At 41.0% G+C, this 24,292-nt stretch overlaps 1 protein-coding gene across 6 annotated transcripts in view; it reads right to left on the bottom strand.

The window, feature by feature from the left end:
- Positions 1 to 1,156: 1,156 nt before the first annotated feature.
- Positions 1,157 to 24,292, bottom strand: part of SYNRG (synergin gamma) — a 43,825-nt gene continuing 20,689 nt past the window's right edge. For 4 of the 6 annotated variants that reach the window (XM_075771201.1, XM_075771203.1, XM_075771204.1 and 1 more), the window contains 9 exons: positions 21,356 to 22,303; positions 12,046 to 12,642; positions 11,526 to 11,689; positions 10,748 to 10,801; positions 9,929 to 10,025; positions 9,493 to 9,641; positions 6,574 to 6,684; positions 6,104 to 6,139; positions 1,157 to 5,108 (listed from right to left, as the gene is read on the bottom strand). In XM_075771201.1, coding sequence (XP_075627316.1) covers positions 4,977 to 5,108; positions 6,104 to 6,139; positions 6,574 to 6,684; positions 9,493 to 9,641; positions 9,929 to 10,025; positions 10,748 to 10,801; positions 11,526 to 11,689; positions 12,046 to 12,642; positions 21,356 to 22,303 — 2,288 coding nt within the window. In that variant the 3' untranslated portion in view covers positions 1,157 to 4,976. The remainder of the gene's footprint in view (positions 5,109 to 6,103; positions 6,140 to 6,573; positions 6,685 to 9,492; positions 9,642 to 9,928; positions 10,026 to 10,747; positions 10,802 to 11,525; positions 11,690 to 12,045; positions 12,643 to 21,355; positions 22,304 to 24,292) is intronic. The other 2 variants (XM_075771202.1, XM_075771205.1) reach the window with 1 other exon arrangement.

Here is a 24,292-nt window from a genome sequence, read left to right as displayed (position 1 = left end):
GCAGGGAGAGGTCTGCTCCTGCTTTTGCAGAAGTTTTGGCCCACGGAAATAAAAGTGAATTTTGCTATCGGCTGCGTGCGGTTCAGGTTTCCTGGTTGTGTCTCTTGGCCTCGGTTTCAGTGACAAACAGGCGTAGGAGACGGGCTGTCCGTTGAAAAAAATAGGTTCTACTCATCTCTCTATTTTTATCACAAGTAAAACGGCAACCAGGGAAATGGTAAGTGAGAAAAGGAACTAGAGATTAAAAATCAAGACTAATCATTAGTCTGGAGACATTCCGAAAGCATGACATTTCAAAGGGAAAAAAACCTAAAACCTGAAATCTGCTTGCAAAATTAAACTTTACCTAAAAAATGGACTATGTATCATTTAACAGTATTTCCTATATAAAAACTGGAAGGTGAAAATTCTCCATTTGAATGATTACACAGGCTTTAAACACACACTGCCCTAGTACCTAGGGGAGGGGAAGATGCTGATGTTCAGCCAAGAAAGCATCAGGACTGACTTTTAAACAAAAGGGAAAGTTAGACCTATAAAAATGTAATTGCCTAATAAAGCACATTAGGAAACAAAAAATTCACCTGAAATACCCATTAGAGATTATATTATGCAGAAGCGCCATGGTATTAATACTTATAGGTATTTCTTTGCAAAAGTTCCTCTTGTGGTCATTCCAACAAAAGAGATTTTACACGAGTGTTTTTCCCCCTCAAAATCCAGTTTTTCACGCGTCCTCAAATCTATAGAAACCAAAGGAGAGCGCCACAGTTTAACTCCGGATCGCTGTAAGCACACCAGCTGGATTTGAGGGGAAGATCATTTTTCCTGCTCCCCATCGGCTTTTCCAAACGGCCGATATCTTAACTGCTTGAAGACTGTTTTATATGTTATTCGGTGAGACATCTTTCAAATACTACCCACAAAGATGGTTTCACTCATACAGCTTCATCATGTTTAAGGCCCTTTTTGTCAACCCTTCAGGGCTTCTCCCAAGTTACGGGAAGATTTCGCCCTGCCCGGGTGATTGCGTGGAGGGGCAGAGCCCGCGGAGCTCCTTCCGGGGACAACCACCACCTTTGGGTACCAGCAAGCTGCAAAAACAACATTATTTTTTTTCTAGCTGCATCCTGAAACAAGCCACTTCACAGGTTGGTCAGATATGAAATGAGCTCTTTATTGAATACGAGGTTTGAATCTCAATAAAGGATTTATAAATCATTGCAAGAATTAAGGGAGTAAACTATGTACTAAAGTCAATTAATAACACTTATTCTCATTGGATTTAAAATATCAGCAGTGACTCCAGCATAGCACAAACTGAAACGGCTCCAACGACTAATCGCAAAACCACTTCTGGAAGAGAAGTAATGTTTGCCCACAGGGCAGAATAAAGAATCACAATATAAATAGAAGTTTTCTGACCACTTTTCTTCATAAAATTATGACATTCCTATTTTAATATTGAGAAGAATTAAATACAGGTCCAGAGAGGGGGAAAAAAAAATCTTTCAGAAAAAGCAAATTGTACAATAGCAGCTTTTATTGAAAAGGCAGGTTTTGGTTTGAATTTAATCTGACATGTAGCTAACTGGAAATCGGACCATTCCTTGGGTTTTCATGAGCTTCTGCTCAACCTTAGGTTGAACTTCACTATCACTTCATATATACTGCACGAATTTCAAGGAAGGAGCTGCTCAAAACAAACCCAGGTGAAGAGAAGCTGCTTCCAGAGAGGAAGAGTCAGCGGAACGGTCAAGTGCAGAACGTAACAATTCCCACACCGCAGAGGACCTCTGAGAAGCTCAGCAAACTTGGGGAGATACTCAACCCAAACCGTGCGGCGGATGGGCAGGGGAACAGGCTGGAGCAGTCTGTTGGCTCCCAGCACTCCTGCCAGCCAGGAAAAGCTGCAGCACACGAAGACAGCACAGAAGCATCAGGAATACAACTGGGCAAAGTGATATATACATTAAATAACCAAGCAAATAATCTCTTAAAATTCCAAATATACACAAATATATAGAAAAATCACTTTCCATAGGTAATCCCAAGGCAGCTCCAGAGAACACAAACATTAAAAAAAAAGAAAACTATGCTTCTCACATTTTTCTAGGGAAAGACACGTGCAGAAAAAGGAGTTACATTGCTGAAATTCAACACAACCAAAGCGAAAGGCAGTGTGTCCGTTAGCCTGCATGCAAAGGAAGCAGGGGAACGTGGCCTGGTACAACACACTGTAGAAAATACTGTAACCTTGGCTACAGATTGCAAGGGCACTGGGCTTTGGCTGCAGTGTCATATCCAAGAAGATGCCGAATGCAACAGTGAGTCATTTTAATGACTGGGATACGTGAGATGATCCTCATTGTGCAATGCCTTTATCAAGGGTATCTACATGCAAAACATTCAGTGTATTCCCATGACGTAAAGGTGTTCAGTTCAGAAGAACGCTTTCTGCTTGCCACCACCGCAGCCGTGTCGCCTGGTGCTTTCCCTGCTGTAGGGAGCACGCAAGCAGGAGCGTCAGACTTCAGTAAGCACGGCTGCAATTCTAATTGTAAATGGCGATTCCTTATTTTTATGGGCCAAAAGACACGCTGGATACTTCGAGAGAGAGAATTTACTTGCTTAACAAGTACGTTAACAAGTACAAGAAAAACATCACTGAAAAATCCTTTCGTGACAATATAGCCGGCACTGTATTTGAAGCACTGGCTGCTTTAAGTTTCATATTGTGGCCTCCTTTATTTGTGGCATTCTCTTTTAATTAGAAAAAAAAAAAAATCCCATCTAGCTAAGTGTTCAGGAACGGTGGTGGAAACCCACGCTAACAATAAACTCCCTTTTCCCAATATAAGCAACTGCCTTTGCGTCAGCCAGATACTCGAACCCACTCGAGAAGTCCCCTCGCTAGCAGCAAGACGAGGCATTTGCTTCAAGTCAGACAACACTAAAGTGCTTCTGTAAGTCAGGATGCGAAAGTGAGCGCTGGCTTTCTGCGCCGAGTAGACCCCGAACATCAGTGGGAATACAGTGACGTATACAGCAGCCGCTAATTACGACGGAAAACAATGTATGTGGTCAAAAGCTATGGTGCTGACTGCTGTAACTATTTCACACCTAATAAATGAAATAGAGAGCAAGCAATGAGTGACTGCCCTTTTTTTTGGTAATTACTGGGCAACAGAAAGCAGGCAGTCACTGTCACACTATTGAAAATCTGCCACTTGATTAGCTTGAGCTTGCAACTGGAGGCACAAGCTGCTTATTTTATGAATGAGCTAATTTCAGGCAGCAGGAAGATTTATTTTAATTTGTGTAAATAAGGGAGCAGACACCTAGCACTCTTATTAGCCAAGATTCTTTCATTTGGTATAATTAATAGCTTAGTATAACTAAGCTTTTTTTTTTTTTTTTTTTTTTAACAAGACGAAGCATCATTTTTCCTCATTGCAATTTCTATTTCAACAAATAACCAGTGGTCAGTGCCAGCTACTTATAATGGAGGCAAGATTAACTTGGAAAAGCTGTTGATATCTGTGGAGAGAAGGGAGATTTTCTAGAGATTTGAGGAACTTTGAGAAGTCAAAGAATTAAGAAGCAGGTTGTACCTGATGGGTATACACCCCACTTCATCCACCGCAGACTAAGACTGTATAGTGGTAAGGCTCTTAAAATAATGCCACTAAATTCTCACTAGGTTTAAAATTCTGTAACTAGCACTAAAGCCGATTGCACTGTCTGGATGTTGTATCTGAGGAGAGAACCAGGTAGTTTAGATGTACAGGTAGCATTTTGTGATGCTCTATTATACTAACCTCCTCCTGTCCAGACGTACCTCCCCATAGTGCCAAAACGGCTGCGCAACGCCCTGCTTCCAACCCAGCCTGCTGTAGCCCACCGGCTTTCGGTGGTAAATCACACGGTGGCAGGAGCTAAGGGCACCTTGTACTGCCAGCTCTGAGTCAGAGAAACACGTTACTACAGGTAGCACTAGACCGCACAAGTTACACGCAGGCATCCCATCAAGAAAAGCATATTAATGTACAAAAAAGGTTTTTTATATATATAGAGAGAGAGACAGGAGCAGACACGCTGTATCGGTGGAGTCCAGTTTTCAACAGTGATGCAGCCACACAACTCCCAAAGGGCCACGTGAAACAAAACAAATCATACCTGTAGGTCAGGACAAGTCCAAGGAAGGAGTTTGTCTATGTCTATGTTTACAACAGAGTAGCAAAGACCACAAGTTTTAAAATCCAGCTGCCTGTACTAAAGAATCCAGAAATTATAGGGAAAATTTCAACAATTTTTTTCAAGTCCCTATCCTCCAGTACTAACCAGTTAAGCATATGAATACAGTATAATTTACGATACAGAACAGTGGAAGTATAAATATACGATGGCTCTCCGCAGTCTCATTCCTTCTAAGTCAATAATTCATTTTGCCCTGAAAGTTACTGTGACTCGTGCATTGTATGCATTGTAATATTACAGCAGCAAATATTTAAAGAAAAACATCATGGTCTGTATACCAAAAACATTAAAGAAAAGAATTGTTTGCAAATACGTACTTCAAGTATTTAAGTGGTCACTTCAATGCAAATCAGTCTAGCATTTCAGTTTTTCTTGGAAGCTGGTACTGGCCTTTCTCAGAGGTTTGTGCACTTGGTTAGCAGACTGCTTCTTACAGGGACTAACCCGCTTTCATCCCGAGAAAGACTGAAATGCCGCATTTTTTGCCACACTACATTTTTTTTCCAGTTATTTCTGAAACCCTGACCATTTCAAGTGAAATTCTTCACGAGCAATTTGTATGCGACAGTGGCTTTAACCCATTACGGTCCAAAAATCCAACCGAAACCTTTCAAATGCCAACCACACCTCACAGCTTCCCACTTACGCGATCACACCATTTACCCCAAGCGTCCTGCGTTATTAGACCCGATACTCCCTCTTCCGCGCAACTGCTCTCACAGCAGGTCTGGCAAAATGAGACCCGGAGGTTTTGGCTCCACGCAGTTGATCCAGAAATTTGCACAGCTTGCATGGTATTGGTGCCCTCCGTACGCCAGCTTGAAGTTATCCGTTTCCGAATTAAAGGCCTAAAATAACAAGAATTGAAACAAGTGTGACAGTCTCATCTCCTCCAGGATCTAGAAACTAGAGTGGAAAACGGATACCGCACAGGTATCGCCTCCGAATGGTGGTCTCCCTCTGCGCAGACCACCCGATAAACAGTATTTTATTCTAGTCTGCGGTGTTTGCAGGAGGCCAACACCTCCACCGCCTGAGGCACGCTTTGCCTGTTACCCCTGTGCTACGGGAGCCAGCTGAATAGTTGCTGTCTGATCTGACGCCTGAGCTAACTCACCTTGCTTCATGCATCTTCTACTCCTGCCACGTATCCATGCAAGAGAACTGCTTGTTCTGCCAGCCAGCAGAGAGCTACTGCATTTATTTCACTGGGTCAAATTTTGTTGTGATTTAGGCAGGTGCAATTCTTGATATTAGTGTTATTTCGGCTTCAATTCGATCTACTTTCTTCTGTTAACTGAATCTGCTTTACAATAGGAGCTTCTGAACAGAGTGTGTGAAGCCATGAACAAGCTTAAAACATCTCGATGTTTGTTGCTAGGAGATGCTTTCCAATGCTTCACAGCTACCTATTTAAAAAAATATTCTAACCCTGTTCCCTACACCCTGGATTTCCTGCAGAGATTTCTAAAAATGCCATTGCTTACCAAACATAGCCAAAAAATATTTGTAGCAAACCCCCCCTGTGGTTTCCCCCCCCATTCTGCAACAGACACACAGACAGCTACAAATTCAGAAACTCGCTGCAGTGAATTTTCTACCACACCACAGAAGTAGCACAAAACCAGAAAGCTATTCACAAGATACAGGCATGCAGACAAGACAAAGGGGAGGCTCTAGAGCATGTTAGTCGATCAGATCAAGTGTTACGGTCACAAAAAATGGCTCGGAGAAAAGGATTCATGATTGGTACAATTGAGAATGACAGCTGAAAGCCAGTTCAGCCTTCCACACTCAACTAAGAATGATTCTATAAGGAATATGTTTTTTTACAGATTCATACTTTTCTAGGAAGCTCTTCCACAGGTTTCTCTTCTTTCTGAAATAACGTTGAAACCAAAAAGTCAGCAAAACTGCCGATACATGTTAATGGGTTGGCATTACTCTGTACATATCCTGGGATTCCCTCCCAGCTCCGCTAATTGCAATAGTCCCCTCCTGGTGATCCTCATAAAGAAAAGTCATTAAAAGATTTTTATTTTTTAAAAAATATATATACTTTTTAAGTCTTAGTATCCCAGTTTCTTCCCCATTATGAACAATTTAACTCCTCAACCCTTTATCCCCATCTGTGTCATCCCCAAAGCCCAATGGATGTAGGACATTGACTATTTGAGTCCCATCTATAGGTCAGATTTTGCCTTTGCTGCTTCCAGTTACAAATTATAGCCGTGAAATTTTTTTTAATACACCCAAGGCCTAAATGAAAGTCCAAACTATAAATTAAAAATCAGTAGAGGCCATTACACTTACTTTACTTCTTGAATCCACGTTTAGGAGGCACACTCCACAGGCAAGATCTTGGGCATTTTTAATCCCTGGGCGCAGCATACAAGAAGAGAAATCCAGTGAGTTTTCATCTGGCTGAAGAAACGAGACAATAACATTTTCAGTGACTGAAAAAGTTTCAGACATGATGATAAAAATTATCGATCTGGTTGCTACCGAGAGCCATAGCATCACACCAGCAACACGGCAGGGATGACATATTACATTTTCTCATAATCTGATGCGTGATTTAATCAAAGCCATTAGTATGTATTTGCAATCCTGCTATGCAATCTCCATCAGCATTAATTTATAACACTCAAGCTCTTGAAAAAGGGTTAGACTATAAAGGAAAGAATTCTTTAAGTTCCACATTCCCACATCAAAAGGGGAAGAAACTTCTGAGGAAAGAGCCCAGGCGGCGGCTGCTACATTTCAACTGCAGCGTATTAAGAACCGGAGGAAGATAAACAGTGGTATGCAACAGCTATTTGTGCAGCTGCAAGGAAACGAGGATGGGCCAGCACAGCTTTCACTAGTTAGCGCTTGAAGCGGTGTCTGTATCGGTGTTTATTGTCCTGAATTCCGTGTTATTGCCTGATCAAAAAAAAAAAAAAGTCAGTTGTCATTGTTTCTGAAGGCTTTTCTGACTCTAGAACACGGCACAGCAGTACAAAATGGGATATGAAGGTTAACCAAACCATAGACGAATTAAGGTCACCAGCCATACACAAGCTGAGGTTAGAGAGGCAAAGGACGGGAGAATAAGCCTGCAAATAAATAATTAACATAGTCACTTTTCCGGTACACAATCTTACATTGCAGCCACAAGCTAAATGATAATTTAAAACTTTGCATAAGGATGGTATAAAACTGTAGAAGTTCTGCTTGAAGATAACAGTGCAAATAAAAACAATGACTAGAAAGGCAAGAAGCTTAAAAAATGGTCTGATCATGGAACACGTGTACTCTTAATCCATACTCTAGGTATGCTGATCACGCTCCCCCGCTGAACGGCTGGGGAATAATTGGAATCCTGAAAAAAACACCCTTTAATCTTTAAGTAGATCAATCAAATTAATAAAGGCACTCTAATATTTGTTTACCAAATGCATGAGTGAAGCAAATGAGAAGGTCATCCTGTAATTTGCAATGAAAAACCACAAGGCTGTGCATAAAATTACCTTGTAACAAAATCCTTTAAAAGATAAAATTAACCTTTCCAAGCACATGCCTGTGAGCTAGAATGCTTCTCTCAGCTTAATTGGCACTTGGGCATCGTTTGGGATACGTGACTGCAACACCAGGGGAAGGAGGTATGGGGTCCACACCTTCCAGCCGCCCACGCGGAAAAGAGAAACAAAAAGGGATGATTTTGAGAACTAGAGGAGTCCCTGTCCCTTCGATAACTTCAGAGGAACTGTGTGTATATGAGAAGTCATTGTTTGCAGCTCGTAGTATGCTTAAAATTTAGCCGGACTGCTACCAGCCAGGAGCCGCTGCAGCTCGGAGAACACGTGGCCAAGCTCTGGACTTTAAGGTAATCCCTGTAATCTTCCAAGGAAAAGCACTTTAAGAACTAAATTTTAATCCACTTGCTTAAATCAGGACAGGATTCTGATAGCTTTTTAGATTGTTACTAGCAACAATGTCAGAGTTCAAACAGATGAATCCTAGTCTAACAACTTTATCTGCCAAGCAGCAAAATATTAAAAGTATAAATTTCATATTATGACAGGCTTTGTGCAACACAGGACACTGCCAAAAATACCTGCTTGCTGCCGCTGTTTGTACTGGAGAGGTTTAAAATGTGCAAAAGGTGCGTGAAAACGGACCGATCCATTATAATACCTGTTTTCAAGCAGAAACTCAGTACTCTGGGCCTTACTTATATACGAGTGTTGATTGGGGAGCAAAAATCTTTAGTGGCCATAGTTGCATTGCAAGAAGGAAGCCACAAATTAAAACGTTCAGTGAAAACACAACCATGGTAATGATCTACTTATTGATGCCTGATGCAATGTACTGATACTAACCGAGAGCTAAAGACTCCTTAGGTACATACCGAGCTAAAGGCATCCGTTATGTGAGACCCTATCAAGCGTCTACTGATGGATGATTCCTTAAGAACACGAGTTTTAGCACAGTTAAAGTCATTTTGCACATTGTATTTCCTGCAACACACACGCGCACATAGAAGCGCAAGGTAATTAATGGCAAATTGATTTTCTTGCCTTCTGATTGTGTCTATTCTGCACCCGGCCCCAACGTGCCCCTCTTTCTCCCAGCTCCTTTGCAGACCCTTCCCGTGGGGTGCTCCTTCTCTCAAAGACCACCCCCTCACCATCTCTCCTTGTAACGCTCCCCCAGTTACATAGAAAGCTCTCAAGCTCCTACCAGACTGTCCCAGAGCAACAGAGCGTTTTCTGGCAGTTCTATTCAGAGGAGGAAAAGCTATTCAGTCTGTAGCAGGAACCGAAACAAACTCAGGCATTTCCAAATGCAGAGAGCAAGGAAAACAGTTTAGTTATTCCTGTGTTGCTACATTGTGTGCTCCTGTACCGTGAGCATTAACACCAACTGCAGGGATACTGCAAAGACAAGATATGTCCATGCTATTCTGGCTTCATAAAATGGTTATTTAAACTTTACCAAATTTCCCTTATTGGAGAGATCCACAGACACATAGGATATCATCTAAATCATTAAGACACTAAGCAAGATAACATCATGCTTGCACATAACAGTTTTCTTACAGGGAGCTTTAAAGTGGCTATCACAAACAAGTGCATTTCCATTTTGCAAGAGAAAAATACAAACCGTAAAGTTAGGACACCCTGCGAAGTCACTTTACATATAATTATGATGTTTCTTTTAGTGAAGACAGATTATTTTTGGTCTTACCGTTAAAGCAGCAAGTGACATGAAGCTTATTAGGTTGTTCCACACTTTATCAATATCCTTCAGCAGCTGCTGGAGTTTCTCACTACAAACAGCGGTTGCTTTGATACCCAGTTCAACTCTCTTTGTCACTCTGTAGACTTCAACAACCCCTGTTGAAATAAAACACAGCGAAGGATTGCAGAGAAGTCACTGCAAGCACAGGTTCCTGAAACTTTTAACTCCAAAATAGCACAAAATAGACACGGCACATGAAAGCTGGTCAAGGACAGTTATTTCACAGTCGTCATTATATTTATTTAGCAGAAGAGTTGTTCACTATTTCGGTGCAGGCAAAGATTAAGCTCAAAAATAATACCATTTTGGAAAGAGTGATTACATATTACTGTTTTTCAGAGGAGAACTTTCAACGTAAGAGACCTGGTAAATTAAAACATACCTAGTAAATATTCCATGCCTTGAGCAGACTGGATAACTTCAGTGCAAACGGATGAACTACTTATTCCGTTTAAAGTATCATTTGCTTTCTTTATGACCTGGTGGAAATGAATTTCATAAAATTATGGTGTTATCTACCTTAAAATAATTACCGCAAACAAGATGAAGCAACCCAGCTGAAAGTGTTATGCAAAAAAGGAGGCAAATTAAACAAGAAATAATTGCCATACTCTATCACATGTTTTTATACATTCGTGCTGTAACTGTAAGTAGATCGGGGGAAAGTATGAACATTTAAAACCTTAGTGTATTCTCCCAAATATTTTCATTACCAAAATAATATTTTTAAGAGTATGCATGCATTACTATCTAGTTTAATAATAGCATTCGCAGTTTTGTCTAATACTCAAACGCAAAGAAGAAATTTCAAGGAAAACTAATCTGGCTGTGAAACATCTGACACCCATTACCAGAAAATGAATGGCCTCTCCGCACAGCACATTAAACAAACCCATCTCTCAAAAAGAGCCAGATGCCGGCACCACACGCCTTACTGGGCACCCAAACCACAGGGACACCACGTTAACCAGTTAACTTGAAAATTTAGGCAAAAGCCAAACTAATCACGAATGACAGGGAGATGAGGATGGGATCTTCAGCTGAGGAGGTAACGCTTCTGCTGTGCGACAGCTTTTGGTTTAAAAACTGTAATCCCCTCGGGGTGGTTCACACCCTCCCCAAGCCTGCATGGTCTTAAACCCTGAACGAAGCGGTACCTACAGAAAGGAGGAAAAGGTTTCGGAGAAGACTGTACACTTACTTGCAGGGCACTCTCCAAGCATCTTTGCCATTCATACGCGTACCTCTCGCTTTCCTACGTGAAAGAAAAGGACAGTCTGAATCCTGTTCCCACACACCTTTCCCTCTTTCCTATCACAACAGGTACACAGTAGAGACTATTTGCAGATTAGCTATGAAAACTTTTAAGATACCTATTCCTAATTTTTCCCCCGCTCTTTAAATATTCTCTTTGCACCTAAACTCTAAAATTTGATTTCTGGCAGTTAGAACTAGTTTCAAAAGGAAGAACATATATGAACGGGTAAAAAGTTTGCCTTGCACATACCTACTCCCGACACATTTGTTACAGGTCTGCTGTTCTAGAAACTGGGATTTGCAGAATTTAATCCGAGTCCTTTTACCATCTATTCTCAAGATGAGCAAGAGAAATAACTACCACACAGCCAAAATAGTTAAGCTATTTCCCAAAGCCAATGGTCTCAGTGCCAATACTGGGATCAGATTTTAGTCGTAACTAATTTCCAGTTGCAAGCTTAGACAGCAAGGTTAAGTGATTCTGACGGACTTTCAGACAATAGCATTTTTCCCATTTCGCAAGACTTTAAAGACAAGAAAGAAGGAACCTCCCTTATGAGCAGACTCCAATCTAAACACCTAACATACCCGGATGCCATCTTAGAATCACACCCAAAGTTCAAATAGCTAAAGTCCCAAAGAGCTGGGATACAGAACACTGTTGAGATATCAGACCGATGACAGTCGTTGCCGATTTACTTGTATTCCAGATAATTCCTTACCTCGACTTCCCCAGTTAAGTCTTTATATTTGTCTCTGATGACGGGCAAAGCAGGCTTCTCACTTAGAGTATTAGAACGATCTCTAAATGGCTGTTCCAAAACCGGTAAAGGTGAAGAGCGACTTATTTCTCTGTCACCTAGGCTTAAACTCCTTTTATGAGACCCTAAAAAGTTAGGATATAGACAAGTTATTCTGCTACTCATAAAGGCACGGACTAATTAAAATTAATAACGTGGTAGCAAGGGACGCACTACTGCTCCAGAAGAACAAAGCCATCTGTTTACTCAGTAATTGGTGCAAATTTCCTCAGTTCCTCAATTCTTACAATTTTTTGGCACAAAATTTTTTTTCTTCTAGAACGAGACCTGCTCCAAACGCAACAGAAATCAGTGAGAAGCTTCAGCTTGTTTCCAGTAGCCTTTGGAACAATCTCCATTGGCTAATTTATAATTTGATTAGAAAAATTAGCCTTTGATAAGCACATGCATTATGAGCTTCCTCCACCCTGAGCAGCCTTACCTTGAACAGACAGGTCAAAGGTAGCCAGTTCACTCCTGATCATTTCTTCACTAGATTTCACCTTGCCCTGGGAAGTTGCCACCAAGAAGTCAAACTTGCTGATTTTTGGCTTTTCACTCTGGAATTCTCCAAAGTCATCTGTAGATTCTCTTCGCAGTTCAGGAGAGATACCACCAGCAAGGAAGTCCACCTCTTGGTTTGTGTCAGCTGCTGCATCCTGTGCTTCTGATGAAGGTCTTGCGAAATCACCAAAGTCTCCAATGTCATCGTCACTTGGACCGCGGGATATCGGTCCAGAGTCTTTAAAGTTTGCAAAGGCTGCAAAGGAAACATCCTGTAAAGCATCCTCACTAGAAAAGGTTGTCACTTTGGAAACTGTTGTCATGGTAATGTTTTCTGAACTGCCAAACAAGGTCTCCTTCTTCTGAAGAACAGAAGTAGCCGCAGAGGATCCGCTTCCTGAAGACTGGGCAAAGGAGGAGAGCTTCTTGCCCTGATGAATGTCTTCTTTGTCGGACCAGTCATAGCTTGCCAGGCTGCTGACTGCAGACCCACTGTTATAGCTTCCAAACGGGGCACATTTTAAGTCATCTATATCTGAGAAAAACAAACCCCTACAATTAGAAGCTGAAGTTCAAACGTTAATCTCTCCACACTGCGTAAAAACAATAGCAACTTGCTGAGAGTCTTAAAGAACTGCAAGAACAAACGCAGTGACTTGTCGTTGCAATGAGACTTCAACTAGAGTTTGCACAAAAGTAATCTGAAAAATACCTAAGCATTTAATACAAAAATTTCTGCATTTAATAAATGTAAGCCTTGACCTTTGAATATTGTCTTATATTTTAAGCTGAGAGTCACCAACCCACTACGGGTAGTGAAGAAACACTAAAAAAAATTAGACGTTTCTAGCCAGAACAGGCTGCACAGATCACCAGTTCAGTTTTCTGATGCTAGCTGCAGAATCTATAATCAAAATGTAAACATTAGCAACTCAAACATCTTATCGCATTATTTCATCTTATCAAAACCAACCACGCAGAAGACTGGGCTAACTTTTCCATTCCCTCCAATAAAGCATTAATACACTTTAATTTTATATTCATGCTTTGATACAAATAATGTATAAAAATGTGCTGCAAGAATTTTTAAAACCCAGAAATCCCGTTTAAGCTTATCACAGTTACTGCAGTGCCGCACGGCCGACTCTTCAAACTTACAGGTTCCAGAACGACGTGAATATTGAAGGTCGCGTTTTAGCTTTTACAAACCATTTAGTCAGTTCAGTATAGAGAAAATCCAATTATTTTGCAGAAAGCTCCAAACATTTCTACTCACCTGGCAATTCTATGGGCCAATAGGTTCTTCTCACTGCCATGAACAGATATGAGATATAGCCTGGGTGCTTACTTGAGAGCCAGCAAAGGAGCCTGCACAGTGACCGGGGTCTGCTGGGCTTTGTCCGCTACTCGTTCAACTGATCTTTCACGTTTAGACTGAGATTGATCCATAGCGAAGGCACAGAGCGCCAGGGGCTGGGTAGTTTTCATTAAAGCATTAAAAAAAAAAAAAAAAAAAAAAGCCCTACTATACTACATTTGGCATTTGTTTTCCAGCATTAACAATTGTCAGTTTGGATTAGACATTCAGCCGCTGCTCAGTGCCTGGGGTCAAACGGGCTCAAGGTAAAGCAAACCCAAACCAGAAAATATATTCCCTATGCATTGTTTTAGCTGAAACTCTTCTGATAAACATTACAGTCTTAACTGGCTGGCACGCAGTAACAGCAACTTGGATTAATACAGCCAGGGTGGGAACAAGCTGACTTCCCAGCTGCCCTCTTTATTCAATCTGGCCACACCAGCCTGAGGATTCAGCCAATTTAACCAAACATTTCTCCCGTCATTTATTCATTTTACTGGAAGGGGAGACCACGCTATGCGTTAGGCTGCTTTCCAGGCATGACCCACATACATAGCTAATTTAAAAAGCCAACAAATATACAATTTAATGGTAGAGTTTAATGGTTACTACAATAAAGCGCAAAGGCCCTTTGCGATGGGTCAGCGAGGCACGGTGTGTCATCTACCAGACCCTCCGAAGGGATAGCCTTCTACAGCATCTCCCTAACAAACGTGAGCACTTTGCATGTACACCGCAAGATTTCAAAGTGCCATTCGAATATTAAATTTGTAGAGCAAGCAGGTTACGGAAGGGTAAGCAGACGAGAGATGAAATCACCTGCTTATGGCAAAGCTGAACAGAAAGAAGGCTCCGAGGTGAAAAGGAGCTGACTTGCAAGGGATCCGTAATTTATCACAAGAAACCACACCTTGTGCTCTCAAATATACGGTTTTGTTTAAAGAAGCTAAATGAAAGCTTCGCTAGCGTTAAAGAGAGTGCCAGAAGAACCTACAAAATGTTAGCCAACTGTAATTAATCCTGGGAGCTTGAAAACACCACAGCACACCACCAGGCAACCTCTTTTTTTTCAATTTGTGTTAACTCCAAAAGCCAGCAAAGATTTAAGCATCGCTATTGTTTCGGTGTTCACCAGGAAATGAAAAGAAAGAGCGATGGTCCTACTGCGAAGAACTGCACAATCTGTGGTGAATGATTTCTTTGATAACTGGTAAGAGTTTGAGCTGAAAACGCATCCTAAAGGAGCGGGTCAGCGTCCTCCTGATCCGATCCTGGCTCAGGGACAGGCAGGATCAGCAGCAGGCTTCGGTGGGAATCCTGGACTCCCCGTGCTTCGCCTGCAATCAATAGGTCACGGCAGGGAAGGCAGAACAATATTTTAATTATTCACAAACTCAGATTGAAGATTCTCTACGGGAATTCACGCAGACATGCAACCCATCTGCATAGGCGTAAGAGCTGAGATGAAATGCAATAGTTCAGTTCTATAATTGTAGTTATTTGGATAATTATGAAAAGATACTCTGATTTACTCTGATGAATAAAGTTCCTAAGAGTATTGTATTACAGGAAAAATACTGTGTTCAGAGACAAGCGTTTACAGCTAAAGCAGTCCTAAACCAACTCATTGAAAAGTATGAAAAAAGGAGGAGGTATGTGTAACTGTCCATAATCCAAGGTAAACTAGGTTTTAGAAGAGTTTTTATTCTATTGCAAAAAACCCCAACATTTTGCTGTGCCGTGCGCTGCGTTTCACAGACTCCTTTGCCGCAAGTTAGATGTTTTTGAATAGAGGGAGTAAAATCATCACCTTTGTCCCAGCTAGGGCAAAACTAAAGGCTTATCTGAGCTCTCGGCGCATTTGCTGTACGACTAAAAGAGGAGCTTTTTCCCCCAACAGGTAGCAGAGCAACTTGCCACCAGACTACTAAGCAACGCAGCAGTTTACAAGTGAAAAGCACTTCTTGGTTGACCCTAGAGAACTCTTCATGATGTGGGTATCTTTATTATCGGCAAAAAGATTGTTTTATTAAGCAGCGTTAAGAACTGCTCCTCCAACACCTTTTTTCTTAAAGGCCACAGTTACATTTCACAAATTAAAAAGCTCCAGTTAAAGTGTTGCAGTTATGGCCTCTGATGTAATAAAAGCTTCATTTTGCTGGTACGGCAATTCAAAATGTAAAAAGATGCATGTGTAGCAGTAATGGCTTTTTTCAAAGCGAGAGATGATTAAGTGGAAGAAAAATTAATTACTTCTAACTAAGCATCACACTTACCGAAGACAGATGCTACAGAGCTACGCCATTTCCTCCTGGAGGACACTTAGTAAGAACAGAATCTGAACTGAGAAGCATCAAATTTTACAAAAAAAATTGAGTAAAGACTAAATCAATTCAGATGTCTATGAAAGTGCTTTGTTTTGGAGATATGCAATCTTTTTTCGTAAGGTTAAAAGTGATTTCTTAGTTAGCATTTTTTGGAGACCCGACAGCAAAATCCTTGTCAAAGCAGGGCAAATCTTGAATCGATCACACGTTAGGAATCCTATAATCCTACCACAAGAGATATATCAATAGATTTCAGTGAAGTATGTCATCATAAAACAGTATTCCTTAGCAGTCTCAGTAGCAATTCTGTAGTGTGAAATGACACAAGAGATTTGAGTCTAGTTTTGCTATAAAAAATCCAAAAGCTCTTACTCCCAATAGAGTTAGAGCACCGTCAGCTTTGCACTGGTGAGACCACAAAACACACCCCAGATTAAATACATGGGATATAGATTCTTGGATCACTAAAAGATGGGGGCAGGGTAGGATGGGTGCATGTGTTCCGTAAAGATCAGTCAGATCCATTCAAGTATCATGCAACCACATTTTTTTTCCCCTTAAAAATATTTTCTAGCGACCCAAGAACGGAAAAAGTGATCTTCACAGTTCACGCTAGAGTGCACTAAGTTTCCAAAAGCTTGAGAAACAAAACCCAATTTGTATTTCTTCCAAAGCAAAAGGTTTGAAATATTTACCATTTACTTCCCATCCATTTTGACCTATCAAAACCATAGTCCATCGCCTGGGGACAGCTACAGCCATCCAAGCCAGCCATGCGGCTGCTGGGGAGAGGCAGAGCAATAGCTGCCAAGGAATGTACAGGAGAATACTGACAGAGGATGAAATACAGTGAAAACACTGTTTCTCAGTGTTATCTCATCTACAGAAAAACTTGACATCCTTCCTTTGAGCCAACTATAACAATTTATTTCGACTAGCAAGGATTAAGTTATGGCTGGAGGCGATTTACAGGCTGGAGCCTTCAACGTCAACAGTTTAATCATTTAAGGAAAACCCTTGACAGTCTTAGTGATATTCTAAAGAAAACTGCAAAAGACAATTCAGAAGATTGTAATATATTCAGCGATTTTAACCAACATAGGAGACTTTTGAGTTTTTCTATTTCAGTTTATATTAAATTGCGATGAATAAATATAACTCTTGTGTCATTTTTTGGCTGTTAGGGTGCTGCAGGTGGCAGCTAGCTATGTTCCTAGTGGAAGAGCATCAAGGCACCAAACCCAGAGCTGTTACGCCGGGAACATCACCGGCAGTCTGAGCAAGAAATCCAGAGTGGACGGGGATGGGGACCACCTCCTGTCTGCTTCCAGCGGGGCTGCACCCGATAAAGGCGGAGATGAAACTGGAAGAACACAGAGGCTTGTAGGTACTGCGGCCGTGTCACGCCTGTCAGCAATCAGAAAAATTCAAAGCCCATTTCTCAGCTGGCAAAGTCTGGAGCAGCGTTAATGACAGGGGAGTTACTCCAATTTACTTTCGCTGAAGATGGTAGTACCTAGCACTGCAAAGGTTGAAACCATCAAGAACGCTGACTGTAAGATAAATTAAAGGGAAAAGGAGAGAAAAGCCTTCAAACCTTGCAGAATTAAAGAACTGGCTAACTATTTGTTAATTGTCATGACAAACACCGTTTCACAGCAGAATAAAGCCCTCCTGCACCTGCGTTGGAAGGGCAGACAGCTCAGCCTTGCAGACCAGGGCAGCTGCTGCGTCTCTGCACCCTCTGGCTCAGCGTGGAAGGTGTTGAGAAAACACGTACGCACCCTCCTTCACGGGATAAGTAAGTGTTGTTGAGCTCTTCTGTTTGCAGAATTATACTAAGTGAGAGCAAGTGAGTGAATTTGACTGTCAAGTCTGGACAAAAATGCAATAAAGTAGAGAGTCATGAACATTACTCTCCCTCCTCCAGGTATGATTAACCAAACAAATATGAACAGCGCAAGCTCTGCAGAATTAAGTCTCTCAGGTTGATGTTCAAGCCTTCAGTTTAAAAAGTTTTAGGGCTAGACATAACCTACGGGTTCTCAAGAATGAGAGAGGGGTGTTGTTCTGGGGGTTTTTTGGTTGGTTTTGTTTGTTTGCTTATTTTTTCTTTTGAACTCTCTCAACATTAGCGTAAAGAAGGAAAAACATATTCTGGCTTCTGGTCTGGTTTTTGCTCTTGTGGCAAGGAACTACAAAACCCCAGTTTGTGCTGGCCCAATGCTGTAACTTTATTCCACATCTCAATTATTTTTAGTTTTTCACCTTGTATGCTAATTTGAGGTTAATTCCAAGCTGTTAGTGGCCCAGGATTTGGAGGAATACAAAGTACCGTAATTACGTGACACAAATTTGTACGCTGTCATTCGCATTTGAAAGCTTCAATATTTAGTAAGCCAGGACTTCCCAAACAGAAAAGCAGGGCCCTTCACTTTGGGGCACCAATTAACTCGCTCTAGATTAGCTAAATAAATATCAGAATATTGTTTAATGGGCTCCTACACCTGAAGGCCTAGATAGCGAGACATTTTCCAGCCGGTCCCCTTCACAAAGGCGTACCATAACCTTGGCTGGCAGCAGGGAAATCCAGAGGAGACGACAACGGGACAGAGAAAACAGTATTTGTCTGGAGTCTGAACTACACCCTACCCTCAAAACCAACTCACGGAAACAGCCCTGCCATCCACACATTTCCTCTATTCGATCCCTCTCAAAACCTGCTCTTTTGAAAAATATTATTTAGCCTGATATGTAAAGTTTCGGAAGTGCACAGGAAGCGAGGTCAAAGCGTTGGAAGAGGAGAAGCTCACCCACACGCTGCTCTGCAAGAGAAAGGCACCCGCCAGCCTAAGGGGATACTATAACTTTAAGCTTTGTATTTTTCAGGAAAGAGAGATACATTGGTGGTTTGCAACAAATCACACACATCCCCATATTTTCAAAATATGCCAAGATAATATTTATTAACACAGCAGGACTTACAGATCACAAAAGATAGGGATACATAGGAGCTCGTAAGGGCGTTATCAGAATAAAGCATGCAGGTCAATACTTGCAGAAGAGAGATATCAAAGCAGATCTGAGAAGGCACATTCACACAGGAAATGTTTAGTTGAAATTAGACATCAGAAAAGCAGCAAAAAACCTGAAGTTGATTAAAATATACAGAGATCTCCGATAATGCCAAAGAAAAAGGTACTTTACAGATTTGTAAGTGCAGGAAATGGATAACCCTTTGAGAATACTCGGGCGAGGGTACGCTCGTGCTGCAACGTTCAGCAGGACGCAGAACAAATGAGGTTCATATAACATGACTAGGTGCTAATTAAAATGCTTTCGTCTTGGAGTGAAATGTAAATTTGGCTTAAAAGAAGCAGCGTGGTTGAAACTAACAGCATGCAGCCAGTGCTCAAAGGGTTATACGAAGTAAATGCAAGAGAAATCAGGCAACATTAGTATAATCTACCTTCCACACAAAGAATAATAGCAAAGTTTAAAGAGACAGTATCCCCTTTGGAGAGAGCAAAACTGAAAACCTTTCTTCCCTCAGAGACCAAAGTCCGTCGTATGGGAAGCAACTCACTGATTTCTCTCTAATTCCCAGTGTAAGCAACCTACCTGCCCATACCTGGAAGCTATGCAACGTGAAATCTGAATAGCCAAAGGATAAAGACCTCTGTATCGGGATGTCAGAAAAGTCAAATCATTTATCAGCACCTCTGTCCCGCTGCTGTCTCACTGGAGGTGTTACAGGGTGCTTGCAAACGTGCCGTTCCCCACGACTGATCTCCCATTTCTCAGCAGCGAGGATGACAAAGGGATACTGTCCCTTTTTAACATTAGATTTACAGATTGAAGAAAATTAAGAGGGAAAAAAAGTAATCTGCTTTTTAACTTTATGAAAACTGGAAAAAAAAAAAAAAGGACTTGAACATCAGCAGTTCATAGCTTGAAATGCACCAAACATACATAAAGAACACAGGAGCACAGAAGTATTCGTAACAGATCGTTCAGAGCACGCTCCGCTACGAGATCCAAACAGAGTTAAATGGAGTAAAACTCTCCCTGTGGAAAAACATCTAGCTTGGCACCATAGGAGAATACAGACTTGTTTAAGGTTAATAAAAATAGCTTCTAATTAATACTTTAGAGTTCAAAAGTTTAGCAACAAGCACATGATCGGCTAACCCCTTTAAACAAACCAAAAAAAAGTCTTTCCTGCCACAAATGGCAATTATTAATCACCGATTTCTGTGGCAAAAGCTCACATCCTGCAGAAGAGCTACATAAGTCAAACTACCACCAAAAGAGGCTAGAAAAATATTAGGAAAAAGTGCTTTCAAAACCAAAGTAAACATTCAAGAATACACTGTAGGTGCTACGTTTTTGACAGCTCACTCAACTTGGAATTTTACCAAGCAGTAATATGAAAATTAAATGTCTTTGCTAATAAATTATTCCTGATATTTTGTACCCTGTTATAGAGTATCTTCCATGTCAAAGTTGCCAACGTAATTCTCTCCCCTACTTAAAAATATCATATAATGCAAAATTACAGTACTGTATATTTTCTCTACCCATATCTGCAAAAAATGGAAGAAATATTTCATATGGAAATAACCAATTCTTGCAGTAACAGCTTTTACATTTACAGTTTGTATGCTGCCCCCTGTTCAGAAAAGCCTCTGACTGCATAATACTTGATGCCAGAACACAGTAATGGTTCCCATGTTATTGAAGGCCACAGAACATTTCACTACATCGTATCTTCCTATGTACAAACGAAAAGAAAAAGCAGGACACTTGGGAAATTTGTTTTATGATATGCGATCAGATCAGAGATGGTCAATTCACTCTCCCAGGAGTACTTTCATAAAGGGAAATTAAAGAAGGTGAGAACCTGATAAGGATAAAGTAAAAGTCCCATGGTTTTAAATTTAGGTCCAAAAGCTATCAATCATGAGACTAGCATTTACAGGCCCTTTGCACAATTATTCCAATGCGAGTTTTAGTGTATGCAGTACTTCCACTTGCAGTCCTGCCAAATACTGGCTACACAGATTAAGCCCCACCGCAACGGGAATACACTAGTGGTGTTGATTAGACAGCTTTTCATTAACAGCACAAATTAGTGTTCTGCCTACTCTTTCAGAAGCGCAGAGTGGGTTAAGTCCCCAAGCCAAATGCTTTGTCGAAACCAAGAGATTAAAGTGAGACTCTCTGCCATCCATCTTGCTAATATAAATGGAATGACATTGTTTGCATTAGAAAATTTTCCACTTGAATCCCTTAAGTGACAATAGCTAACAGGTACCAGTAATATGATGTTGTCAAATCTCAAAAATAAACTGGCATGGAGTTCAAACTGTTCAATCTATTTATAGTCTTCTAAGACAAAAAATAAATACTGCCCTGCTACGGGGCTGTTGGCTAGCGGGTGCACGGATCTGGAAGTCTTTCGCTATTGAAAGACTAGTGCATAATACTGTAATTTAGCACACAAGAACACTGAAATCGCCATCACCTATGTTACCAGAGCAATCTAACCAGTTCCTCACCTGCTGCTGGTGGATGCTGGCCACTAACTGTTGGCAAATCCAAAGAGCTATCAGACATGACATGCTTAAGATCTCCTCCCACATCAGCCAGTTTCATGTCAAACTGAACAGACAACGCATCTTCAGAATCCTCCTTGCCGACACTGCTGCCACCAATGGAAGGAAGATCCAGAGACTTCACCGAAGCAGAGTCTTCTTTGGCCTGCTTGAAAGCTGTGACTTTGTCCACCAGGGACTTATCTGCACTGTTGCACGTGGAAGAAAACTTGTTAGAGTGGAAGTCGGCAAAATCATCATCGCTCTTCACTGAAGAAGTGTTGTCCTTCGTCTCCTCAAAGCCTGCCCCAGCGCCTTCCAGAGAAAGCTGTTTGAAGATATCGTATTTGGTGGGCGTAGCAGCGGTGGCAGAACTCTGCCCGCTCTTCACCGTGCCAGCAGATGAGCCAGACTGAGGAACAGGGCCGGCTTCCAGTTTAAGTCCATTGTATTTGTCATCTGGTTTTTGTTCGGAAAATCCACTGCTATTGTTGAAAGCCATAAAATCTGCAAAGTCATCTTGTCCACTGGCTGATGCACAATTAGAAAATTCCCCAAAAAGGTTGAACTCTCCAAACTCATCAGCTAAGCTTGAACTTTTGCTGGGTGCTGGTTGGGCAGTGGTAGATGAAAGGGGTGGTGGAGGAAAGGAGCCTGATTTTGATGCATTAAATGCAGGTGGAAAGGACGGCTGCTTGTTTTCTCCAGTAGAGGAAAAGAGATCCAAGTCTGCTAGATTCAAAGAGGTCTTTGCTTGTGTTTGCTGCTTTGACTGAACGGGCAGAGAAGGGAAGGACGTAGGGAAAGTTTTGTCTTTTGTAGGTGGCTCTAATGGTGAGATACTGTCAGCGGTTTTAAAATCTGTGAAACCATCATCAGTTCCTGCAGGCTTGAATTCTGCAAGGTTATCTCCTGAGAATAAAAACAACGAAAAAACAGTAAGACACTGCGGTGACGACAAATACATCACACTCACACCATGCAAGCAAGCAAATTATTTCATGCAGTGTCAGAAGTTTTTATGCAAACTATTTAATTAAGACCTCAGGATGCACGTAGAACTGCAAACTCAACTTCTGTGAACCACACAAGTTTCAAGGTCAGCGATTCTAGTATTCATTCCAGCAAACACCTAAGTCTTTCAAATAGCCTCAAAGTCATATTAAATTCCCTTTACAGTGAGTTAATATCGAAACACGCCATGACCAATAGATTCAAAAGGTGAACAGTACTGTCTCATTCAGCTTCCACATTAGTTCTTTTTCCCACCTCATCCTTCCCGTATTTGCCAAGCAACGAACGTAATCTTGAATTTCACTTATACCAATATAGTATTTGCCTTCCTACAGAAGCAATTGGCCCCCTCCCTCCCTTTGAAATATGGCCCAAATGCAGTTTCTTCACAGGGCATCAGCAGAGGGTTGAGAAAAAAGCAACCCTGCTGAGAGGGGAACACAGCAGACACCAACCGGCCTGGCCTGGTGCCTGAAGGTACTTTTGAAAACCGTTCACTTGAAAGACAGCAGCCAGCCAACCAGTCTATCCAGCTGGGCACAATGGGGAACCCAACTGGCGGAAGAGACAAAGCCTCAAACACAAAGGAATGCAAGGCGGAGATCCTAACATGTTTTAGAACATTTTTAAGCTCTCATGTTTTCCTTCTGTCAGGTTCACCTAAACATACTATAGTGTTCGGTGATCAGAACTTCACTAAATGCAATATAACTTGGGCATCATCTAGCTTCTGCTAAGACCGATCCCAGTTTTACTAAGAAGGTTGGAGACAGACTTTCACATGGAAGTCGCATGATTAATCATAAGATGTGCGGATCTCCGGTTTAACTACGTACCGAACGTAAGATAGCACTATGTAAGGATTATAATTTCAACCTGCTTAAACACTAGGTAATAATGTTTTCATTGAATTTACATTAAATAGCTTGGTGTACTAATTTTATAGGTTACTTCCTGTTCATACATAATTACTTTTTTTTATAAAGCAATTTCTTTTGAACATTAAACATATTGAGTTGTTTAACCCATTCACCAGCATTTATGTACCTAGACTACTTGTAATTTTAAAGTACTGATGCATACTTTAAGACAAGTATCCAATGAACAGATTTTGTTCTAGTTTAGAAGCACACCATTAACATTTAAATTCTTAAGCTACTACAGTGCCATACTTCAAATTAGTTTAACCAAGATTTAAAAGAATACTCTTTATAATGGTAGTAAAGAACCCTGACTATACCTGACATATTCTTCCATTCTCCCTCCCTCCAAATCAATTCACTTGGCCCAACAGCAATACAAATATTTGTGAAATTGTCATTCATTGATCAAAACTAAAACATCACAGCAAACTAAACTTACTGATGAATTGCAACCTTTTCCATTAGAAATGTAAGCTGGTGAAAGGGTTAAGAGTGGTCAGACCTGGACAGCAGGCAAATATAGTATTTTTCTGTATTTTAGAACATGTACAGAAAGAGATAAAAATGTTATTTCATTTCATTGCATGCATTTAATCCTGAAGAGGTACCGAGCATGAGAACCTCACAAAACATTACAGGAGTTTCAGAAACTCGGTGACCGAAAAAAGAATTCTGTCTTTGAAAAATTCTTAAGGAGCAGGAGTGAACCCAGGTAAGCAGGTTTATCCTAGAGTCTAAAGGTGTTTAATAATGAAACTTAACTTGTGGAAGCTAGGTTAAGTTAGTAGTATGTTTATCTTCTGATCTGTCTACTGATAATATACAAAAGTTAGCAGAGTTTGAGATTTTTTCCCCCCCATCTGATTAAGAAGATGAGATTACTGCTTGTATCACATAAATGAGTTAGACATGCACAGTTCTGGAAAAGGCTTAGGGAGACTCTGCTTTTGTAATGACACAGATG

This window comes from Balearica regulorum, chromosome 19 (genome assembly GCF_011004875.1).
Source record: "Balearica regulorum gibbericeps isolate bBalReg1 chromosome 19, bBalReg1.pri, whole genome shotgun sequence".
NCBI classification, from domain to species: domain Eukaryota; kingdom Metazoa; phylum Chordata; class Aves; order Gruiformes; family Gruidae; genus Balearica; species Balearica regulorum.
Note: the sequence above shows the minus strand (reverse complement) of the source record. Positions and strands in the feature narration are given on the sequence as shown.